The sequence below is a fragment of the Sciurus carolinensis genome, chromosome 8, assembly GCF_902686445.1.
Source record: "Sciurus carolinensis chromosome 8, mSciCar1.2, whole genome shotgun sequence".
In the NCBI taxonomy this organism is placed as follows: domain Eukaryota; kingdom Metazoa; phylum Chordata; class Mammalia; order Rodentia; family Sciuridae; genus Sciurus; species Sciurus carolinensis.
Window position 1 is genome coordinate 35,963,133 of NC_062220.1, and position 24,318 is coordinate 35,987,450.

At 35.3% G+C, this 24,318-nt stretch overlaps 1 protein-coding gene across 8 annotated transcripts in view; it reads right to left on the bottom strand.

Moving 5' to 3' along the window:
• Positions 1-24,318, bottom strand: part of St7 (suppression of tumorigenicity 7) — a 257,756-nt gene that overhangs the window by 189,276 nt on the left and 44,162 nt on the right. Inside the window, exon 1 of one of the 8 annotated variants that reach the window (XM_047560751.1) lies at positions 16,230-16,547. The exons of the other annotated variants lie outside the window; for them this stretch is intronic. Coding sequence (XP_047416707.1) covers positions 16,230-16,251 — 22 coding nt within the window. The 5' untranslated portion in view covers positions 16,252-16,547. Of the gene's footprint in view, positions 1-16,229; positions 16,548-24,318 lie in introns of those variants that run through there. 8 annotated transcript variants of the gene reach the window in all.

Sequence of the window (24,318 nt, forward strand, 5' to 3'; positions counted from 1 at the left end):
TTCCTACTATCAAATCTTAACAGCAAGCAGAAGTTCAATCAACTAAGAGAGCAAAATACCCACTAATATCCTGTCCAGATCAACCAATTCACTGATAAATGATAAACATCATGTTATCCCTTATTCCTGATATGGTTCTCCTTGGGGCTTCATACAATACAAATGATAAAATATTCTGCATCATTTGGGCTCACATCCAATCATTTGTATCAGCAACTTGATTGCCTGCAGAGTAGCTCACTGATAGGGAGGTGGTTTAACCACATGAAAGACAAAAGAAAAATTTTTGGAGTGGGAGATTCTAATAAAACAAAGGAAAGTCAAGTCTTAACACTTGGAATGAACCTGCAAAACAGTAATAAACAATTCCCAGGGGGATCTATTAAATAGCAAGTAACTATTTTACTTGCTAGCCTGGGACTTCAACAAATATACTCTGGTATCTCAGGTTTATAAAGTTAATATCATAAGAAACCTCTACAATGGGTTATAAAATAAGTATGAAGCTGTACACTTCTTGTTTGCATCTCAAGAATCCCCAATCATCTGATTTTTCATTTTAATTAGTAGTAAATATTTATTGATTCATATGAGATCCTGAACTACTGTAATCTTTGGAGGCTATTCTACAAAGAATTTACTCTTTTAAAACCAACAAAGAAACAGAATTAATTTTTAATTAATTAATTAATTTTTTGAAACTAAAAATTAGCATACATTCAATGTAAAAAAAAAAAAAAAAAAAACAGAAAAGAAATTGTTTTTGTGGTACTGGGGATTGAACCTAGGACCTCATACATGCTAGACAAGTGCCTTTCCACTGAACTACATCCCCAACCCATAACTCAGTTTTATCTACTTAAAAATATCAGAGAAGGAAAGACAGTAGAATGAATCAGACATAACTTTCCTATGTTCATATATGAATACACAACCAATGTAACTCTACATCATGTACAACCACAAAATGGGAAGTTATACTCCATGTATATATGATACGTCCAAATACATTCTACTGCCATATATAACTAAAAAGAACAAATAAATATTTTAAAATCACAGAAAATCTTGAAAATATACATAAAAAATAGCTTCCTGCTGGCTACAGTGGATAGAATGGAGATATCGTCCTTATTAAAAATGACAAAGTCTAATGATCAACTTTCTGTGAAGACAAAGGTCTAACAACTACAAAATAGATTGACTCAGTTAAAATTTCTATTATGTGTGTGCTTTTCTTTAAGCAAATTAGATGTAACAAATAAAATTTGAATTTGCAGATGAATTATTTGCTTTTTAAAGAAGGCTGACTCTCCAAAAACAAAAACTAACTAAAAATAGAAAATGTTCCTTTCATTCATTTGAAATACTCTACTGACAAAAGGAATCAATGTACAATTTCAGGAAACAAAGGCAAGACATACTCTGCATCCCAGAATTATTGTTCCATTCTGACACACAGCTGGTGTTACGCAGACTCCAACTTCCTCAACAAGATAGGCTGGAAAAGGTCAATGGAACACGGAAAACAAATGGACTATAGTCAGGTGTGTGGCTGATGATTTCCCATCAGAAGAAGTCCCAAGGATTTAGGGATCTAGGGATTTCATATCTTAAAATAACAAACAGGGGTTAAAAGCAACAGGTCACCAATCTTCCACTAGTATAAAGCCTAAAAGAAACAAACAAAAAGTAAACTCAGAGGTATATCCCTCCTTACAGGATGATAACTCTGTGCATCCCAATTAAAAATCAAGAAAAGTTTATTAAATTCCCTGGGGAGAAAATGCCACTTAATCCATCTAAACTGAGGTTAAACAATGAAAAGAATGCTACAACATCTATTCAAAGTATCACCAAGCTTTTAAAAACAACAAATATTCGTGTTTTAAGATAATCTAACAAAAACATGAACATTTAACCAGGAAGCAGTTATTTGTATTGAGATTCTCCTTAAATATCAAGTTTGAAATAAGTTAAGATGATATCATTACAAAGGTATGAATTCCACTCACATTTTCAGAACTTTTCCAGAATAAAAAGAATACTGACCCTGTGTTTAATAAATAAGACACTCTAAAAGAGTTGAGATTAAGTATAGTTGTTAACCCAGAACCACTTATGCTCTGTCAAATAACTCTTTACCCTCCCCTGAACACAACATAGATTTTGATATAGCAAATGAATCAATGGACAATTTACTTAAATTAATTCTGGATGTTACTAAAAAAGTAAACTCAAGTCCTAGAAAAAATACAGTACAATGAAAGAGTAAGGCATTAACCTGAATGACCAATAAAATACCTTATAAGATTAAGAATGATTAGGAATTCATTGACCCTTTAATTGGTAATTAATATTTTAAGGCATTTAAAACTCAAAACAGCACCATAACATAGTACTATTTGTATTTTCACCTTACTGAGAAAGAAAAAAAACCTGACGAGTTAATTGATCTACCCAAAGTTGCATAGCTAGAATAATAAGGATTCTAGGCCAGAAAATCTGACTCTAGAGTTTATAATCCAGGATCCATGTTCCCTCAATTATAAAGCACAGCAGGGCATTTTTTAAATGCAGGGGGGTTTTGTTTTGTTTTGTTTGTTTTGGTAAAAGGCAGTGAATGGGAAGAAAGGTGTTGGGGGGGATGATGTTGGGAAAAAAATTGAGAATAATTGTTCTGTGTAAAAGAAGTGTTTATGATGGTGATTATGGGATGAAGTTAAAAAAAAAAGAAGGCTGAGAACTGCATTAGGAAAAACCAGGAAAGTTCATTAATAACTAGTACTGAGATGAACAGCAAAGAACAAAGAATGGTTAAGATATGAATAGCTGGAAATAGAAGCAGATCCAAATAGAAGGCCTAACATGAGAAAAGGCACTCAGGAAAAAGCAAACCGCTGAGTCTGGCTGCAGTGTACAAACGGAATAGTAGTGGGAGTTAAGGTGGGATGGGAAAGCTGGGACCATATGGTGGCTGGCCTTGAACACCCAGAGGAAGAGTTTATATTTAGTTCAAAAAGCCATGAAGCCACAGAGTGTTCTGAACAGGTGTTGGGCATTGAGAACATGATCAGCAAGCTAACTGATGCAAAAGAATATATATGGAATTACACAAGGCCAAGGCAAAACTAACCTGAAACTAGTTTAAAATTAATGGCTGCCTGTTGAGAGGGAAACTGGAAAGGGCACAAGGGAACTTTCTGAGTTGACAGAAATGTTCTATATTTACTTTGAGTTGTGCTCTCAAAATTCTGTGTCAAAACTCAAAGGATTGAATATCATTGCATCTAACTGTGTATCAGTTATATATCAAGAAAGAAAGAAAGCCAGCTCGCTCACCTTATGGAACAGACCTGGGTATGAAGGCAGGAGAGCTAGAGAGAACAGGTAAGGTGACTGTTACAGAAACTCAGAATGATAATACTTGAAGAAACAAGAGAACTGATAATATGTAAATATATATGTGCAATATGATATTTGTAGGGTGCCAAGCTAGCTCAGGCGCAGGTAAGAGCCAACGGAGTCATAACCCAGACCCCGGGAGTTGGGTAAAAGCAGGCTTCTGGCGAGCAACCTGCAAACTCGTTTATTGCAGGAGAACCATACATTTTATAGACTTTTAACCCAATCACAACGTGCCATGGGGGATCAGACCACCAGGCCCCTATACAGGTTCCCTTGGTAACTCTAGGTAAATTTGGGGACAGTTTACTTTCCTAACTGACCAGAGCGGAATGCTCCCCTCTGTAGGTATTCCTGATGGGCATGAATGTGTGAAGGTTTTCCTTACACACTTGAGACATTCACAGCTGCTAGCCAAGACTTAGGATTTCTCCCAACATTTCCCCCATTTTTATTAATTTGGACAAGGGATTCCTTCAGGAGGACCTGACTGACCTGAACCCTCGTGAGTCTCTTGTTGAAAATGGACCACAAACATTTAAGAACTGCAAGAATTATGAGGAAGAGTATCAGATTTGTAGGATTCAGCATGTATTTTAGCTTTGGCCATATTTGTTGTATTGTAGTTGTATCAAATTGATTAACCCTGATTTTTGTCATGTTTGTGATTTCCTGTTCAAATGAGGCATGTTACATGGAGAAATTTTTGTGACCATTCAGCCTTCAAATATTGATACAGATTATATTTGCAAGTACTGTAATTTCATTTACCATGTCCCCTTAGAATGTAAGCTGCCAGATGGCAGGGACAAAACTTAGTATTTTGGATTTAAATAAATTTTCTCTCATTCTTTCCCATTTGTATGTCTTTGATACCACTGTTTCTATCCTCATTCATATTCTAGTGTATATCAAATTCACACAGTATGTTGATGATACTACTATGTAAGGTGTTCCTGGTATGGAAAACTTTAATAACTAAACTTCCAATTTCTTATCATGGGTCATTAAGGGCTTGACACTGTACCTTTTTCATTTAAGTATTATAGTGCTCCCATGAGGTTAACTATTACCCCCATTTTACAGATGCAAAAACTAAAGCTAAGAGATAAGATGCCCAAGGCAACATAATAAAATTAGGCCCCCTTATCTGCCTGACTCAAAGCCCAGCTACTTAAACACTGTGCTATATATTTATACTAAAAATAACTTGCAAAGTAGGACTGCCTGGGACTTAATCAGAAAAAGGGTGAGAAAACACAAATGAACTCATAACCTAAGTATATCCATCCCTGCTGCTTTCAAAACACTACACTAGTTAAACAGGGTTGTTTATTATAGGGTTACTATTTTACAAGCATCTGAAATAAGAATGGATAGATTTGATATTAGTATCTCTAAGCATCTGATAAATATGTTTAAAGATTTATATTTATAGTACATATACATAAAATACAACTTTCGATTAATTAAATATCAAATCTGGCTTCATAAAGTTTGAGGACTTAGAAAATTATTACAAGTGATGTCAAATTATTAGAAAAGATTCTTAAAAAGATGAATTCAAGTTCTATTTAATTTTTAAAGGTGACAAATGTCACCTCAAATCCATTTTAAGAAAAAGATTTGGCTTCAAGTCTCTTGAAATCCTGAGGATCCACAGATTTATCAGATTCTTAAAAAGAGCTGGTAACCCAAGAGTTTAATAAACAGGAAAACTCTGATTCTGAGTATGTAACCTCACAAATTCAGATCTCTCTGATTAAGGAAATGTGAATATTTAAGCAAGAACTGGAGGGAAGTATACATAAACAAATTGAAATGGTTTCTTAAGATACAACAAAAAAGAGGAAGCAAAAAAGAATCTGTCCTGTTGAGAGAACAAATGTTTCAGGGTCTCACAAGTAACATTTACCTGAACATAATTTTAAATGTTCTGAGTACAAACCATTCTTATCTATTTGTTCAAACATACCCTGAAACACTTCTTTGTGACAAAATCTGGTTCAGTGAAATCTCACATTTCAGGTTACTTAAAACTTTTATAAGTGTAAATAAGTCTTCCAAATTCAAATTAATGAAGTTTATTATACCACTTTGACATTCTACTATATGGTACTTTCTCAAATAACATATATTTGGTGGGTGATTTAAGTTATTCCACTCTTATTAAGTATTCTTTTATCAAACTAAAAAAACTAGCTATTCTATAATTTCATAACTGCTTTTACCATTGCTGAAAGAAACTAAAACCTAAATGAGATAACAAATATATCATGTTCATGAATGGAAGACTCAATATTTTTAAAATGTCAACTCTCCCCCAAATACATTGCTGTGTACATTAAATACACTCTTAATCAAAATCCCAGCAGTACTTTTTTCATAAAAAAAGAAAATTAGAAAGTTTATAGGGCTATGAAAGCATCAAGTATGGCCAAAAGAATATTCAAGAAGAACAGATTTGAAGAGCTCACACAATTTGATTTCAAAAGCGATCATAAAACTATAGTAATTAAAATTATAGTATTGGCCTAAAGATAAACACACAGATCCCTGGAATAAAACAGAAAGATGAGAGTACAGGATCAATTAATTTTCTTATAAAGTTGACAATTCAATAGGGAAAGGACAGTCTTCTCAAGAAATGGTGCTAGAACAAGCGTCTATTCATCTGGTGGGAAAAATATGAATATATTTATATAAAATATGAATATAAAATATAAAAATATGAATACAATGTGAAGTAAAGGTGTTACTTCACATTATACACATAACTTTACTCAAAATGGTTCATAGTACACAGAGAAGCAAAACAAAGAACATTTGGAAGAAATGAGGAAAATCTTCACAACCTTAAGGTAGGCAAAATTTCTTACATAGGACAGAAGATGATAACCTAAACTTCATAAAAAATAAAAACATCATTAAGAAAATAAAAGGAAAGCTATAGGCTGTAAGAAAATATGATCAATACATATATCTGACAAAGGGCTCATATCAAAATATATGAAGAACTCAATACTAAAAGATATTCTAATTTTTAAGAGGTAAATTATTTAAAAGATGAGCAAATGACCAATAATTACATGAAAAGATGCTGACCATCTTTAAGAATAAGAAAAATTAAAATTAAAATCACAATATGCCACTACATACCTACTAAACGGCAAAGATTGGAAAGAGTAACAACAGCAAATATTGGCAAGGATGTGAAACAACTGAACTCCCATCATTACTGGTGGGAATGTAAAATAGTTATAATTACTTTGGAAAATGATTTGACAGTTTCTTAATTTCATTTCTATTTTTTTTTTTTTTTTTTTTGGGTAGGGATGCTGGGGGATTGAACTCAGGAACACTCCACCACTAAGCCACATCCCCAGCCCTATTTTTTATTTTATTTAGAGACAGGGTCTCACTGAATTGCTTAGTGCCTCGCTGTTGCTGAGGCTGGCTTTGAACTTGCAATCCTCCTGCCTCAGCCTCCCTAGGCACTGAGAGAAACAATTGCGTTTCTAGGTATGTAATTGTTGAGAAAGAGAAATGAAGACATATGTCCACATAAAGAATTAGACATGAGTATTTAGACAGTTTTATTCATAAGAACTCAAAACAGGAATTAACAGCATCGACAGACAGATGGATGAATTCAGTACATTGTTTCTGCTACCCAGCAATAAAAAGAACTGAACTATCAACAGCTACAATAGTTGAAAACATTCAGCTGAACAAAAGAAGTCAAATAGAAGAAGTACATATTGTATAGCCCCATTTATATGAAATTCTAGATGCAGGGATAGACTCCAGAGGGGTACAAGGGAATGCCTTAGAGTAATGGAAACATATTTTACCTTGATTGTAATGATATGGTGGCCATTTGAATAAATAAATACATTTGTCAAGAAATTCATCAAACTGTACAACTGAAAGTGGATACTTTCTATCATATATAAATTGTTCATCAATAAAGTTATTTTAAGGGAAAAAATGGTTTATCTTACCATAGTCTAGTATTTTACAAAGTCAGTTCATATGAGAACCATATTTTTTCCTTGATTCATGTGCACTGGTGTCCAAAACAAAAGTCTCATCCACACTGCCTTAACTGATGGGAAATATAGAGTCATAATATCACTACCATGATCTCTCCTCTCACTGCCTCACCCTATTGCCCAGAAAAACTTCAGATTTCTTGAAAGATTTTTTTACTCTCCTACCTCAAGATTTCATAATACTATTCCTCATTCTTCTGCATTCAGTAAATACCTGTGGAATTGAATCAAATAGACATCCAGATGCTGTCTTATTTTGTCAGATAACATCATTGTGAGAACAGATGAGAATTGAAGACTTCAAATACCCTCAGGTCTTTTTAACTAAATATTATGCAAGAGTCCAATAATAAATATACATACATATATGAGTTCAAATTTATAATATTTAATAATAAAGTTAATCATTGAAAATAAAAGTTCATGTATCAGCACCTCCTAATATATCAAAAATAGTTATAATATGTGAATGTGTGTCTTGTTCTTTCAGATTTTAGCAATTAAAAATAAAATTGAAATCAAACACCAAGAGGAGGGATAGGTAAACTAAAATCCATTGGTCAAAGTTTGCTCATTATGTGGTTTTGTATGGCCCTTATGCTAAGCAAAAACAAAAAAAAAATAGAATAACATTTTGATATGTAAAAATTATGTGAAATTCAAAATCTAGTGTCCATAGTTATGTTTTACTGGAACACAACCACCCTCATTTATCTTTGGCTACTTCTGCACTACAATGGCAGAGTTGAGTGATAAGATAACAGTATACAAATCTAAATACTTTCTGGCCCTTTATATAAAAAGTTTGCAGACCCCTCATTTAGAGAATCCTAGCAGCACCTCTGGAGAACCAACTTCATGGAGCAGACTTTGGAAACTACTTGTGGCAAACTGTGTTTTCCAAAGATGGTCACTATGATATTTTCTATATGACATGCTCTTCTGTAATGTGACCTTGCCACTTTCTCACTACAAGAAGGGGTCTAATTCCCTTCCTTTGAATCTGGTTCATCTCAGTGATTTAGGTGGCCTATAATAATAATATGGTATAAGTGACTTCTGAGACTTCCAAGGCTAGATCATAAGGAACCTCGCAGTTTCTATCTAGACCTCTTGGAATGCTCAGGCATGGAATAATCTCTCTGAGAACCTAGGACTAGGCTGACAGAAGCCAAGAATGAAGATGAAGATGAAGGATGAAGAAGCCAAGGATAGGATTCCTGTCTACAAGCCCACTGAGCACCAAGACAAAAGCCAGTTCCAGCTGAGAGCCAGGAGTCAGAGCTACCCAGGACCTTCAGTTCAGATAAGCCTTCAAGATGACAATCATCATACCAATAGAAATCTGACTATAACTGCATATAAGATACTTTATGAAAACCACCTGCAATGTCTAGACAACCCAAAGACATACTTGTCTTAAGCTACCAAGTTTAGGGGCAGTTTGTTTTACAGCAATAGATAACTGAATTACCAATATATTAAAACAAATTTTAAAAGTTTCAGTTGAGAAATTCCAGATTTTTGAGGTAAGGCCAGGTGTGGACCATCCATATGTATCTCTAGGCCAGACTCCACCAAAAGCCTCTCCCTAGAGTGGTGAGGAAGTAATAAATAGTCCAATGGAGTCACTGTGATTTCCCAATTTAGATGCATTCCCATCAGGTCCACTACTGCCCAAAATATACCAAAAAAGCATGAATCTTAGTCTAAAACCCTCATGAAGAAAGAGGAAATAAATTTTCTAATTCCTGGAATTACTTCAGGATTGCAAACAAACATTTCTCACTTTTTGTGATGTATATAAATTGATTTAAGTAATTCACTACTGTTATTTAACCTTTAAAAACAATAAGTGAACTTAGATCAGCCAGGGTCAAATTATCAATGTATGGCAAATATCCATATATGGCAGTTTATCTACTAGCAAATTTGGGCTTAGTAATAAAAGTCCATATTCTATCATCTATTTGTGTCACCTGCTCCTGTTCCAAAGAATGACAAGAGTTGTTCACTGATATGTTTCTGACATGTACCAGTAATGTGTGATAAGTTCCTTAGCCTAGAAAATTTATCAAATTCAGTAATAACCCCATACAAACACCACATCATGTTTTCAATTATATTACCTTAATCCATAACAGATGCAAATTTTAAAGAATGAGTACTTGATAATGCCAGGTACTCTAGTAAGTTCTAGAGTTGTATCTTAAACTGGTGTAAATTTCAATACAGACTGGTGGCAGCTCTGAATAATTAGCCCATTGGAACAACTGAGAACCACAATGTGAAACAAATTATGTTACATCTAAAGAGTACATAAGATTCCTAACTTGTTCCTTAATGAAGTTTTTCTCAGTTTATTTAAATATTCATGTATGCAACTCTTAAACTGACGAGAAAGACATTTGTACTAATCAAGTATTTTAAGTAGAGAACATTCTTTTAGTGGCTTACTCCATTTCTGAAAGAGTGCTATGACCAATTAGTAATGCCTACCACAGGAGCAACCAGAAGTGAGAAAAATGCTGGGCATTTGCCAACCCTGATCCATTTCATCCATTTCTATGCAGTGTCCCCCTTCAAATATCTCCATGGTGGAACTTCCAGTCTTCCATCAAGTCTTAGGAAGTGGTTGACATCTCCCCTTCTTTAGCCAGTTTTTCTCACTGCTGGATGCTACTGTCCCCTGAAAAGCTCCTTCCTGCTGCAGATGTCCTGGTTCCACAAGGTCAATTCCCTAATGCCAAAATTTCATTCAATAAGCCAAACTTTGAGCTTAGATGATAGATGGCCAAATCCTGGTATTATGTGATAGAGTCACAATTTGAATCCAAGCAACTGAGGGCCAGAGTATCTGCACTTAAGTCACTCCTTCTGGCATTTCTACAACAAGAATTAAATTTTATCTGTCTTCCAATTCAAATCTATCTGAATCCATTATTAATACAAATAACAAGAGTGAATATCTTATAAATTTCACACAGTAAATATAACTTTTAACTTAAAAAGTTTGCATATTTTCTAATTAAAAACATTAACAAGTATGTTAATTAATGCTTTATATTCATTAGGGAAAATGGAGAGAAATCAATAATCTTTAAAAAAGCAACAAATAAAAAGTGATCACATGATTCATTGTCTAGTGTCCCATATACTTTTGTATTAAAAGTTTAATAATATTTGAACATAATTTAGTGCATTGACCATTATTGTTTAAAAAGTACACATAATCAGTGACTTTTCTAGCTCAGAATCCATAACAACAATGAGTGCTATTCACATCCTGTGAAACTCCATGGGGATTCTATAGGGAAAGTTTCCATATATGGTAATTTTTCCTGATAGACTCTCCACATTTTACACAGGATATGAATCTGGCCCACTATGACAATGAAAACAACAAATCACTGAAAACTCACATATAATTTTTGCTGAACAAACTATAGACTAACAAATAAAGAGGCAAACACTGAAGTAAAACTAAGAAACCACTGGATATTTTTATTCCACTTTTGTACTAATGGAATAAGTATATAAATATCCAGTAGAAAAAATTATTCTTATCTTGGTTTAAAATATTCCCTAGAGTCTAAAAATTACAATGTCAACTATTATCAGACCAAAAAGAGTCAAAAAGAAAATTTCACATAAGAACTTATGCTGATAGAAGTATAAGAAAGTAAGACAGGTGAAAAATACTATATTGGCTTTAACTCCCACAGTTTCTGTATGAACAAGTCCCTACAAAAAATACCTGTAATTCATAGTTACTTTTTCATATTTGTGATTTGTAGCAGTCTGTGGTACTTTACTTATTCAAAGTCACGTAATATTTTTCTTTTACATACAATGTTCTAAATGCAGACATAAGACAGTTTTTGTGTACACACACTTCTATTTTTTGTTTTAAGTCAGTTTAAAACATCTAAAATCCAATATAGCTATAAATACACAACATTAAAGTTGTTAGAAAGGAAAATAGCTGGTATCTCTAAATTATCTAACTTCATATGACAAACTATATAAAAAGAAAATAAAATATAATACTAAAAATGCCAAACACATTAACAGCAAAGAGAGCAAATTCTGTCATGATTTAATAATAATTAAGGACTTATACTGAAAAAATGGGCCAGTCATGAATAGCCATTTTTAGTTTTTGTTTTGTTTTGTTTTGCGGGGGGGTTGTTTTGAGTGTGTGTGTGTGTGTGTGTGTGTGTGTGTGTGTGTGTGTGATATTGGGATCCAAGAAGGGCTCTTTGCCACGGAGCTACATCACTGGCCCTTTTAATTTTTTATTTTGAGGCACTATCTCACTAAATTGCCAAGACCAGCCTTGAACTCGTGTTCTTCCTGCCTCAGTCTCCAAAGTTTCCAGGATTATAGTGCAGGCCACAGCCTCCTGGCCTGAAGAGCCATTTTTGAACCATAATCACTATTCACATCTCAATCAATTCACAGCCATCACACCAAAACAATAAACCCAAGTCTAATCTCACTTGGGCCCAATTGTCAAGAAAGGTCCTGAAATGCACATAAAAGAGTATCAATCTGTCTTTATCAAAGAAATGCCTATTTAATTCCAGAATCTTAGGGACTTAATATTGCTAAAGTATGTTCATTTGACTCTTACACAATGGCTCAAAATTTGAGCCGTTACCTTGTTCTTGACATGTTCACTATTAAAACCGACAAGCTGTCAGTTCCAACTTGATGCACTTATCAGCAATGAAAATAAAATGCAAGAATGGAATCTCTGGTGCCCATCACAGACAAATCACATGAGGCATGTCCCACTAATCCTTCCCAGATTCTGGCTACCTATCCCAAGTTATGCAGGCATCCAGAAGATGGGCAAGGAAAACTTATGGGCCAGCCACATGGAACCTAAAGAGAACTGATCTCCTTACGTGCCCATTATTGCCCCACGTCCACCAAGCTCCCAAGTGGGTCTTTTACTACCTACCACTTTGTTGGTACTTTGATGATTCTTCCCCTTTCACAGATGCTCTAGATGTTCTTTTTAATTTATTACAACCATAGTAAAATCTTGTGAGGAAGGATTAATGATGTAGTTTTCTCCAAGGACACCCTGTTTCTCTGTAGGCAAGGGATTTCTCTCCTTACTGAACTAATAAGGCAAGTGCTATGGAACATACAATAATGCGATAGACCAGGGCACAATTCCCACTACAACACATCTTAAATAGTATCCTTTAATGTTACCCTTGAGAAATGAAAAAGTTAAACTTGGAAAAGAAGAGAAAAGGAGAACTGTGCCCAGTTAGCACTAACTGAATACATATTCAGCATACTTGAAGTTTTTATTCTGTGTAGAATAAATAGCTTTATGAGGGAGTATGTAACCCAATGGCAGCACTACAAAACTAGTTTTCTTTACCCCACAAAAAGAAAAAAATAATATTTGTTTTAGAGGGAAATTATGTTTTAATTTTGAATAACTCAATTGATTGATTTAAAAATATAAGCTACCATTAAATCGACTTAAGTACCCCAAATATGCATATTTCTATTTTTTATATTATTTATTGATTTGGTACTAAGGATTGAACCCAGGGGTACTCTACCACTGAGCTACATCTCAGCTCTTTTTGTTTTTATTTTGAGATAGGGTCTTGCTAAGTGCCCAGGCTGGCCTCAAACTTGAGATGTTCCTGCCTCAGTCTCCCTAGTTGCTAAGATTACAGGCATGTGTTACCATGCCCAGCTTCAGATCTACATTTAAATAACAATCTTCCTCAATAAAATTTTACAGAATGGTTCCTCTTATGCCTAAATTATTCTTACCTCAGAAACTAAAACTGCATTTCCTCAAAGCAGATAACAGCAGATATACTACTCTAATTTTTACACATGGAAAATTTCAGTAAAGAAAAGGTCAGTGAAATAAAGCAAGATGGTAACAAAGTTACAGAACACCTCAGAGTTACTACACTTTCCTCTTTATAATGATTAGTCTACAATTACTACAGAAGACTTTCATTTCAAAATAGGGCCAAAATGGATTACAGCCAATCTATGTACCCATGGGAAAATCAGATCTACTAAGTCACAGAGATAAAACTGGTACCGTTAGAGATAGCAACTAAACTGATGTTAAACATGAAATAACCCTTATTAATTCTGTTGCCAGAACTGTGTACATCTTTCATGTTGATGAACTAAGATATAGTCCTTTAAAAACCTTATTTTTTTTCATTTTTAAATGTTTTTGATTGTATTTTGGGTAGTTATTTAAGTCAAGCAACATTATTTGAATGAGACAGACATGTTATAATGTGATCTCTCAACTACTGCAAATTCCTTACTTCAAAGGTCTGAAACATAAAATCAACTTAATTAATCCCATATTTGAAAGTGAAGACATTTCCTTCTCTCATAGGCAAAGAGCATGGAGGAAAAAAATTAAAAAGAGCTATTTACAATATGAAGCTATGGCATCAAAAGTCAGAATGTCAGTTAGCTTTTGGCAAAGAGGGGAAGTAACACAGACTGGGAAGGACCACTGGCACACTTCCTGGGAAAATGAAAATGTGTTGTATTTTGAGCTGGGTAATGGTACTACAGGTGTGAACATGGGAAAAAATGCACTGAGCTGCATGCACACTTAGACACATGCATTCGTTCATAAACTATACCTCAATTTAAGGAGTAAAAGCATTCACTACAAGCAAAGCACTACAACCAAAAACAAAGGATAAGAATCGCAAAATCTTTGGAAAAGTTAGGAAAAAAATAACATTTCCAGAACCTCCCACAAATGGTACACAGGTTGGAGGTTTAAACGGGTATTTCTTATGACAGTTTAGGAAGAACACCTTAAGTGCTTTGGGAGACCCCTTCTAAACTAACCAGAATTTCAATGTGACTATTTTTCTGCATAGTCTAGATAGTTTCAAGCTTATAAAATACCGTCCAAAGTTGGAAATCAAAAGCCTAGACAGCTATGCCTCAAAACACAAAGATAATACACTTGTCTCAACTCTGAGCACAGACCAAGTTAAGTGTAAAGAAGGCAGGCCATTTTCAACTTAACAGAATGAATCTACCTATGTATGAATTTCTAGAGACAAGCAAGAGGTAAAACCTAATACTCAGTAAAAGCAAAAATGCCAAAACCTGTGTGATAGTGTTCTGTCTTCTGAATGGTATTCTGTTCTGTTCAGTAATGTGTGGTAACTATGGATACCAATAACAGCCAGCAATTTTCAAACATACCATATAGTATATGGATGCTATTATCAAAAGATCAGGTTTGAAGATCAAGAAAGACTGTGCATCTGCTTGGTAAAACAGGCCAGACAGTCCAAGAACCCAAAGACTCCCACACTGATTTTCAACTTCTATTTTCAGTTAAACAAAATAATAGGACTAATTTTCTTTAGTTTGCAGTATATATATTTCTGTCTATACCTAGAGTCCTACTTAAGTAAAATTCCATGACTGAAATGAAATTGGGAGGTCTCTGACACTTAGTGAACTATTTCTATTTCTTGAATGACAATAACTCCAAATTTATCAGTAAGTGAATTCAAAAATTATTTTTAAGTTATTAGGAAATAATACTGTCACCTAATGAATAAAACATTACATCTCACTATTATTCTGTCTTGAATTTGATTAGGCAATGTGGTAGTTTCAGAGATGGGAAGCTTCCACAATGAAATGACAAAAATTAACCTTTAAAAGAGTCAATCAAGAAACAAAAGAATTGAGGAGTATTAGCTCTCTGTGAAATGCTACTATTCTCCAATAATCATCAGTTATGCAAATAGTTAACACTGACACCTGAGATCAAAAAGTAAAGGTCAAATTACAATTTCAAAAGAATAGATGTCCTAAATTTCCTGCCCTAACCCTCTTCCCCCTCCCCCCTACAAAGCCAGTGTGGTGCCAGTGTTTAATGTTCTAGCCCAGCAGGTTGAGTCTCCATAGACATTCTTAACTGTAACCTTTGCTTATAGATGATAAAAAAAATAGAGTGCAGAGCCTGTACAACTGCATTGACAAATAACATTATTCTATATCCAACATTAAATAATCTTCAAAAAGGCTGGTTATAAATTTGAAAAACCAATGTTAGGTGTCTAACTGCTGTCCAAGCTCAGTCATTGTGCCAGGCCTGCTCTGCACCAAAGCAATTTCATTGTATAAGTTTTAAGACAGAGATGATACTGCTGGATTGTGCTGCTAGGCAAAATTTCAAAACTGAAGACGATGTGGAAAAAATTCACCTTAAAAAATAAAGCTATTTCTTATTCTTTTGTAATAAATATATAACATCTACTCCAATGTTTTTATAGAAATATGAAGGAAAAGTGTATAATAATACCTTTTTCTCACCTCAGATAAATATCGTAAGCCCTTCTTTCTGTTCTTATAAACACTATCATCTCAGATCCTTCCAGCATCTATTTTAGGGTTTAAGCACCATTATGGGCCCACAACAATAGATCAGTGACAGGCCTGATCCCGTCAATTAGCACGTTCCAGGGAGGTTGCCTGGATCCTGTCTTCTTACCTCCCTCTTGGAGGCCTGGATTTGAGCACAGTGACATCCCTAGCCTTAAGAATGAATAACCCAGTTAATGGGAGTCCCTTCACTGAGACCAATTCCTCTACAATTAGAGCCAAAATACAAATGGTGTTAATGACCTAAGGCAAAGTGGTATGAACTCCAAGCCAATGAAACGATGACAGCAAGCAGATTTCTAAATAGCAGAGAAGTGGAATCCATTTACTTACATGAAGATTCAGTGCCAAACATGGCTGGCTCCAGAAGCTGATTTTTGAAAAATTAGAAGAATGGGGGGTGGGGGGGAAGGAAGGAAGAAAAGCAAGGAGAGTGTGCTTGTGAGTGGAGAGATGAGCTGGCTACACAGCAGGGGTCATGAAGCCAGACAATGCAGTCCGAGCTGTGTCCAGCTGCCAGATTCAGGCTTCAGTTTTCAGTTTTCTCCCGTGTGATTGAAAAGCATGGTCTCCTACAGCACCCAAAACCGGAAAGCAGCTTTTCAAAATCCACCAGGCAAAGGAAAGCCGACGTGGCTCTTCTGGGATGCGGTGAGGCAGGACTAGGTAGGAGCAGGGGCAGAACTGGGAGCAGCAGCAACAGCGGATACTGCAATCCTCAGCCCTGCCGTAGCAGTAAGACAATAGCAGGGCTTATGCATACGCTGGATGACGTCAGGGACACTGCACAGACTGACTGCGCGGCTTGAGCCAGAGGCTCCAAGGGCTTCAGGGAGAGCGTGATTCAAGGGGGAATTCCTTTGTCACAAAATGCACACACCACCAAAAACCACATATACATCCCCCCTCCTGAGGAGCACTTCATCCTGTGATGCTACTCAGTAAGAGACCTCAGAGAAATTCAAACGCTAGCTGTACAGAAACCAACCACAAAGATATGCAGATCAGGGTTCTTGGTCTTATTGCAGCAAACAGAACTTTTCAAGGGAATTAAGAACATTGGAAATGAGAAAAAAAAAATCCACCTTTTAAAAGTAATTACAGAAAAGCTCAAATTTATTTTCTCTAAACTTAAGGTTAGAGATTAACAAATCAAGGATTATACATTCAATTACAAAGAGATGGAAATATGTATACTACTGCATACATATTCTGGGCATTTGCATGCACTTTACAAACGTACCAGGAAAATGACAGTGTAAGTGCTCTAAGTACTGTTTGGCACACGATGAGCACACAAATGCTAGCAATTACATTATCACTTATTTTGTATCTATTATTGAAATGTGAAAACCACTGCTCTAGATATACACTTACACTCATATATTTCTCCTGTCTTGTTCCTTTGCCATATTTTTCTTAATTTTGCCTTATGAGAATTACTGTCAATTTCCAGAGAAATCCAGGTATATTAAGGCTATGTACACATACCTGTGTGTGTATATATGTGTGTGTGTGTGTGTGTGTGTGTGTGTGTGTGTGTATAATCTGCTCACATGAAGAAATGATTGAAGATATTAATAATTTGTCTCATGACTCTATGGAAAAATAAAAGTTTGCTTGGATTATCATATTGTTAGAAACCTGTCTGAAAAACATGCATAACATACTAGAAGATACACACTTTCATTAGAATGTCTATTCAACACAAGAAAAAAGTTTTGTTTTAATGTTTTAAAAATACTGTAATGCACAAAAAGTATGTGTGCACATGCATATGTATCTAATCATATATCCCACACTTATAAATGATACACAGCAGGAAGTTCAGGAGTTTAAGTCTCCTCTCTATCCATTCATTCAACGTATATACCTTTTACAATAATTCCTTATGTTTATTTGCAAAGATCTGTCAATGTACACAGTTTTCAAACATTAAATTGAGATATGAATGTGGAATTAAAAATTACCATCAAAAAATATCATCAGTAGTTTTTCTGGTCAGTATGTATAGCTCCATCTCATCCTTTTAATGGTTTCATATCTCATTGTATAAGTGTACCATAATTTATTCAAAGCAGCCTGACCTTCAGCTTACTGAAAAAGCTGAACCATTATGAAGAAAGTGTGATGATACTATATAAAATACAGAACAAATCTTTTGTTGTAAAAAAAGAATAACAATAGCTACTATTTACTGACTATGTGCTGGGCACCATTCTGGGATCTTTACATGTATTAACAAATTTAATCTTTATAACAACCCTATGAGATAGATACCACTCTTACCCACATTTGACAGATGGTTGAATTATTTCCCAAGGTGTTACGGTTTGGATTTGAGGTATCCCCCAAAACCTCACATGTGAGACAATGTAAGAAGGTTCAGAGGAGAAATGACTGGATTGAATTAATCAGTGAATTAATCCCCCTGATAGGATTAACTGAGTGGTAACTGAAGTGTGGCTGGAGGAGGTGGGAATTGGGGGCGTGACTTTGAGTAAATATTTGTATCTGGCATCGGAGACCTCACATTCTGTCATCTGATCATAATGTGAGCTGCTTCCCTCTGCCACACACTCCGCCATGATGATCAGCCTCAACTCAAGCCCTGAAAAAATGGAACCTGAAAAAAATTTGTTCCATGGACAAAGACCTTTGAAACTGAGCCCCCAAATAAACTTTTCTTCCTCTACAATTGTTCTGGTTGGTCTTTAAGTCACAACAGCAAAAAAACTGACTAAAACACAAGGTAAAGCAGATAGTAAATGACATGCTGGGATTCAAACCCAGGCAGTCTGATTCCAAAGCAATGCTCTGACCCACTCAACCACAATGTCTCTTGAAAAATGAATAAATAGTTGTCAAAATTATATGGCATTTTGAAGACTCAATTGTCATAAAAAGAAATGAAAATGTAGAGGAGAAAAAAAATCCTTAAAAGAGGAATGTAAAAATAAATAAATAAAAAAGAGAAATGTCACCCGAGAAAACTTAACAATGACAGAAAAATACAAAAAACTGCAGTATTAATAAAATTGCAAATTAATAAAAATATATCCTTTCAAAAATAATCAGTCAGGTCAATAACAAAAGGGGAATATAATAACAGTAAAGTTTAGATGTAACTGTGGAAAGTGAAAAATTCAAAGTAGTTGATCCTTAAAGCCAGAAAGTTATCTTATGTAAAATCAATTTTATTTTTATTATTTTCTTTTGCCCTGGGGAAAAAATCTCTTTTAAACTGCATACAAGATGTTGTATGTGAATACTCACTCAGCGGATGGATGTGGACATCAGAAAAGAAAAAGAGAATAAGAAAATGGTCTCTAGGTAAGAGACATTTTCCAGCAGAGGCCATGATCTAGCTGCAAAAAAGCTTTTACTAACTTACTTAGGTTGTTCCTTTTTCAACTCATGCATGATGGCATGTATATGAACATGAAAATGCATTTTTCTGAGAGCCTACATTTGCTTTGGGGCACAGACTTCTAAGGGTAAGTTAAAGGATGCAATACTCTTTTCAAGAAGTCTACTTTTCAACAACTAAAAACAGAATCAGTATGCTAAAAAACATAAAGCCCTCACTTGCCAACAACACTAGACACGAATCAAACTGACTCGCATGAAGGCTTCTGCATCCTGGAAGCCTGAGGTATTTTAAACACTTTAGAAGGTCTATATCCACATCACCAAAGACCCATCATGGACAAACATGATTCCAGGAGTTTAGTTTTTGATCCAATTATCTCCTCTAGTCAGCTCAGAAAAAGAACACGAATTTTAATGTGCTGCCTAAGGAAAATGTAATGAAGGAAAATAAAGAAGGAATAAAGCAACTTAGTGAGACCCTGTCTCTAAATAAAACATTTTTACAAAGGGGGAGGGAGGCCTGGGGATGTGGCTTAGTTGTTAAGTACCCCTAGGTTCAATCCCTGGTACCAAAAAAAAAAAAAAAAAAAAACCATAGGAAAACTATCTGGTAGAACTTTACAAATTTGATGTATTTACACTGGTTATCAAGTGTGTTCTTTCCTGCTTCAAACTTCCAAAAGCAGGTAAAGTTAATTGCCCCAAAGATTTATTGTATAAATCTATAACATCCTACTTTAGGCCTTTCTCTGAAAGAAGTATATGTGTTTGTGTGTGTATGTGTGTGTGTGTGTGTGTGTGTGTGTGTGTGTTCTTGTCCTTTTAGTATACCAGGATTTTTGTTCCACAGTTCTGAAATAAAACTTACTGTGTGTATATTTGATATTTAATTCTCTGTGAGTCATAATCTAAACTCAGATATTTGCATTTTAAAACCTTTTGGCCTAGAGGGGACCAATGTGGGTTAATTATGGGTTGCAGCTTATTTTAAATCTGTTTGAGTGTGACCCAAATGAAACAAAAGAAACAAGGGTACACCTGAGAAATTCCCTTAAGAACTTATCCTAAATTAATCACAATTTGTATGCAATGGATTCCTAGTAAGGAATAAACTAATGTATATTTTTAAAGTACACAAAAGCCAACATAATTTTTAAATACAAATTCAAATATTATAATTTAAGTCATTCTACATAGGCAGAATATATTTTAAAATTTAATTTTACCTGTATAATCCATAATGAAGCAGTAAGCAGGAAACTGGGTATTTTCCAAAGTGCAACTCTGTCAGTTGCAAAATGAACTGGTTCCCTGGACAGGCAAACTACTCTGGGGACGCCTCTGTCATGTGACACCAAGCACACCCACACTCTGCTTATCTCCAGCAACCACCGTGGTTCTCCTTTGGACTGTTCTTTCAAAGTCATCCTTAGAAAAGTCTCTCTCATTTGTTCCCATTTCTTTCCTGAATTATTAGGTAAAAACTAGGGGCAAAATTAATTCTTGTAGTTCCCCAAGTGAAGATATCCACATGTCATCCTACTTCTCAGTGTTACAAAGTCACACAGCCTAAAAGGAGTCAGTGTCCAAATTCTTAATCAGAACTTTGTCATTATGTTCATTCAATTGAGTACATAGGTACACTTGATCTATTTGAAATGCACTTGGTTAAATTGAAAACAAATATAATAAAGGTGATGAAAGAACAATTCCTTAAAGCCTACCTAAAACCTAAAATCTCCAAGCCATTTATCCAAGTCGTGAGACAGACATCAGCTGGAAAGGATACATGGTCATGATTGAACAGACTCTATCTGTTGTAATCTTCAATGTCACATTACCAAATACCCAAAGCCATCTTTTGCTTCATTGCCAACTGTTCTGATCTTGAGTATGTCCCAGCTAAAATTTTAAATTAACAATGGCTACTTCATCTTGATACAAACACTATACCTCAACAAAGGATAAGATATAAAAAAATAAAATAAAATAAAATGTCTTTCAATTTTTCTTTTCTTTCAAGCAACTTGAATGTTTGGACCAGTTCCAAGTTAGAACTATTAAGCTACCAAACTGTAACTACTTTGTAGAAGATATGGAACTGGCTGTTTAGAGTGGTTTTGTTAGAGTAGTGGGGTGTTTTGTTCTATTTTGTTTTTATTTTTGCTTTCCCTCCCACCAAATATGTTTCTCCAAAGGATAGCTATAAGATTGATAGTATTTTAAAATATGACTACTAATGCAATATGATATCAAAAGTACATAGTACAGAATTCTACAAATGCTGAGCTAAATGTTATTCACAGATACCTCCAATGACTTTGTCAGTCATCTAGTCCTTGCTTCATTGCCATAAGCAGAGCCTATTACACACCCTCTCTGTGAAATCAAAAACTCTTCATTCTCCTCAACCTTTCCTGACACTGATGCTAAAAAGGCCCTTCTCATTTTCTTTCTCTTTACCTTGCCTAGGGTATAAACTGCGAAGTTTTTCATGAGATATAAAAATCTGATAAAGTTTTTTCTTGGTAATTAAGATGTGGGAATGGTTAAAACATTAATATCATGATTGTTCTAAAACAGAAAGCTTAAAATACCTACAAATAACTATCTAAATTTCCACAAAGCTTACAAGTATGTGGAAGCACTGATTGCCATTATCATATGTCACATGAAATGATATTTTACGCCTTTCACAATTTAGTACTATTGGCATGGGTTTTTAAAGTTCTTACCTAATTATTGGAGTAGTATTATTTTTAGTAATTTTATTTTATTCTTTCATATTTGATAATTCTTGTTTAAGTCACAGATAGTTCAAGGAAATCCATATGAATTGGAAAGACAGATGGGTACATAGATATTAAACCTATAACCTACTTACAGTTAAGTGATTTGCTATAGTTCAGAAATCCAACGGAATGGTTAAAAACCAGGCTTTGAGTCAGACAGAGAAGACTCAAATCTGACCTTAGCCATTTGTCATCTGAATTTGTTAAACAAGTTTTAAAATCGCTCTGAGCCTCAATATGCTCATAAATCAACAAAGGGCCTCAATCAATGCCTGGAACATAATAACAGTAATATGTAAATCTCACTTTGTGTGCACCAGGAATTCTTCTAAATCATATATTAACTTATTTAACACTTATAATAACCTGATAAAATATATTCCCATTTTATAGAAAAAGAAAGTAAGGCATGGAAGATAAGTAACTTAACTTGCCTCTGGTCACACACTATAAATTAACAGAGCCAGGATTCAACCCAAGTAGCCCAGCTCAAAGTCCTTGTGAGTAGTGATCAATATATAGAAACAAAAAAAGAAAAATCATTCAAAAAACTAGATTCAAGCTTTCCAATAAAACTGACCCTATAGTTTGCCAAAATTTCAGTTCAGAGTTAATAAAAATTCTCTTTATATGCTACTTTCAATTCTAACATATGGAAAACTTAGGCGAAATGAAAGGGATAATGTTTAAAGTCACTGTGATAGCTTAAAATGAGAGTTGCATTAGTCACATTAGCAGAAATAAATACTCAATGGCAAAAAGTGATAACCATAAAAGGATCTATACTGCCCTTTGCACACCCAGCAAACGCCAAGTCCCTCTCTGCTCAGTTCTCCAAATGTCCTAGTAAATAGTGCGGGCCTGGACACTACAAATACTTTGGGCAGGTTCATCTCACGATAACTTCAAAGCTCACTCAGGAGAGCCTTCAACCAGAAACCCCTGACCATCTCCTCAAGAACCTTCTGTTTCCATGTCACCCTCAGCAAATGTGACTTGCTAGTATGCCTAGATGCCACCTCCCCAATCACATCACAGTCCTCCCAAGCTGTCTAACGATTTATCTAAGTCAGAGGTTCTTCTCAGATCACCAGTTCTGGCCTATGGGCCAGGGACCACGGTTGTAACTACAATTTACTGAGTCATCATAGGTTATAATAAGTGCACACCGCAAACCCCTGAACCCCATCCCAGATTCTTACTACAATTTAAACCTTCATGATCCAGTATGGAAGAAGCACCCATATTGAATAGAGACCTAGGGTCTAACCAACACTGCTGTTCATTACTGCTCTGGTCTGAGATAAATCCTGTGTCTGCTCCCTCACTGGTGAGATGAGGAGGTTAAACAGGATGATCCCTAAAATCCAATCCAACTCTAATGAGCTTGGGTTCTACCTCAAATCCATTATAGCTGGATGAGAAAACTCAAGTAACTCCACTCCACCTTATCTAGCCTGTACTGTCCCTTCTATCTTGCTACGGCTTTTGAAACAGCCCTCCTCAAGGGTGGGGAATCAGAGTACCAGTTATATTGTCCTACTCCAGTGCATTTAAGTTGAATGCTAAAGTTCCCAGGAAGGCGCTTCCTATTCACAGACACACTGTTCCTTTCTAGACAGGTCTCAAGTAACTCAGCATAGGAATGAGTAGAAAAATACACACTCACAAAACACAACTAGAAATAGCTGCTGGAGGCCTTGCCTGCTGGAGGGCTCATGGCCTTGTGGGTCACAGCTCTTAGGACCAAGCTGTGTGGATGCCAGTAATAAAGCTTGTGATGGAGACCTTCCTTGTACGTTTTGAGATAGCCAGATGGGGAGTGCCCAGCATTCTGTAGTGACAGCTACAGGGCAGAGACACAGTTCTCCTTCCTTTGCCTTGCATGGCTTTCCTACCTGGAGTGGTTTCTGCCATTTGACTCCATGGCTCTTGACCCTACCCAGAGGAGAATGAGCACCACTCCCCTCTCACTCTTGCATCTTAAATCTGAAAATCATAACTTTACCATAATAACTTACATTCCCAATCCATACAACAACTTGTTTTGTTATTCAAGGTTTTAAAACCCCAGGGATGAATTACAAATGATCACCTTGTTTTGTCACATTTCAAAAATAATATGGGGTTTCCCCTCCAGTCTTGGTTCTCACCCTCCTCATGAACATGTTAGAGCTAAGCCAAATGCCTTAAGGTTAGGCCTCATCCCCACTGCCCTTTACTGCTGAGATGAGAACAAACTTTTCCTAAGACATCTC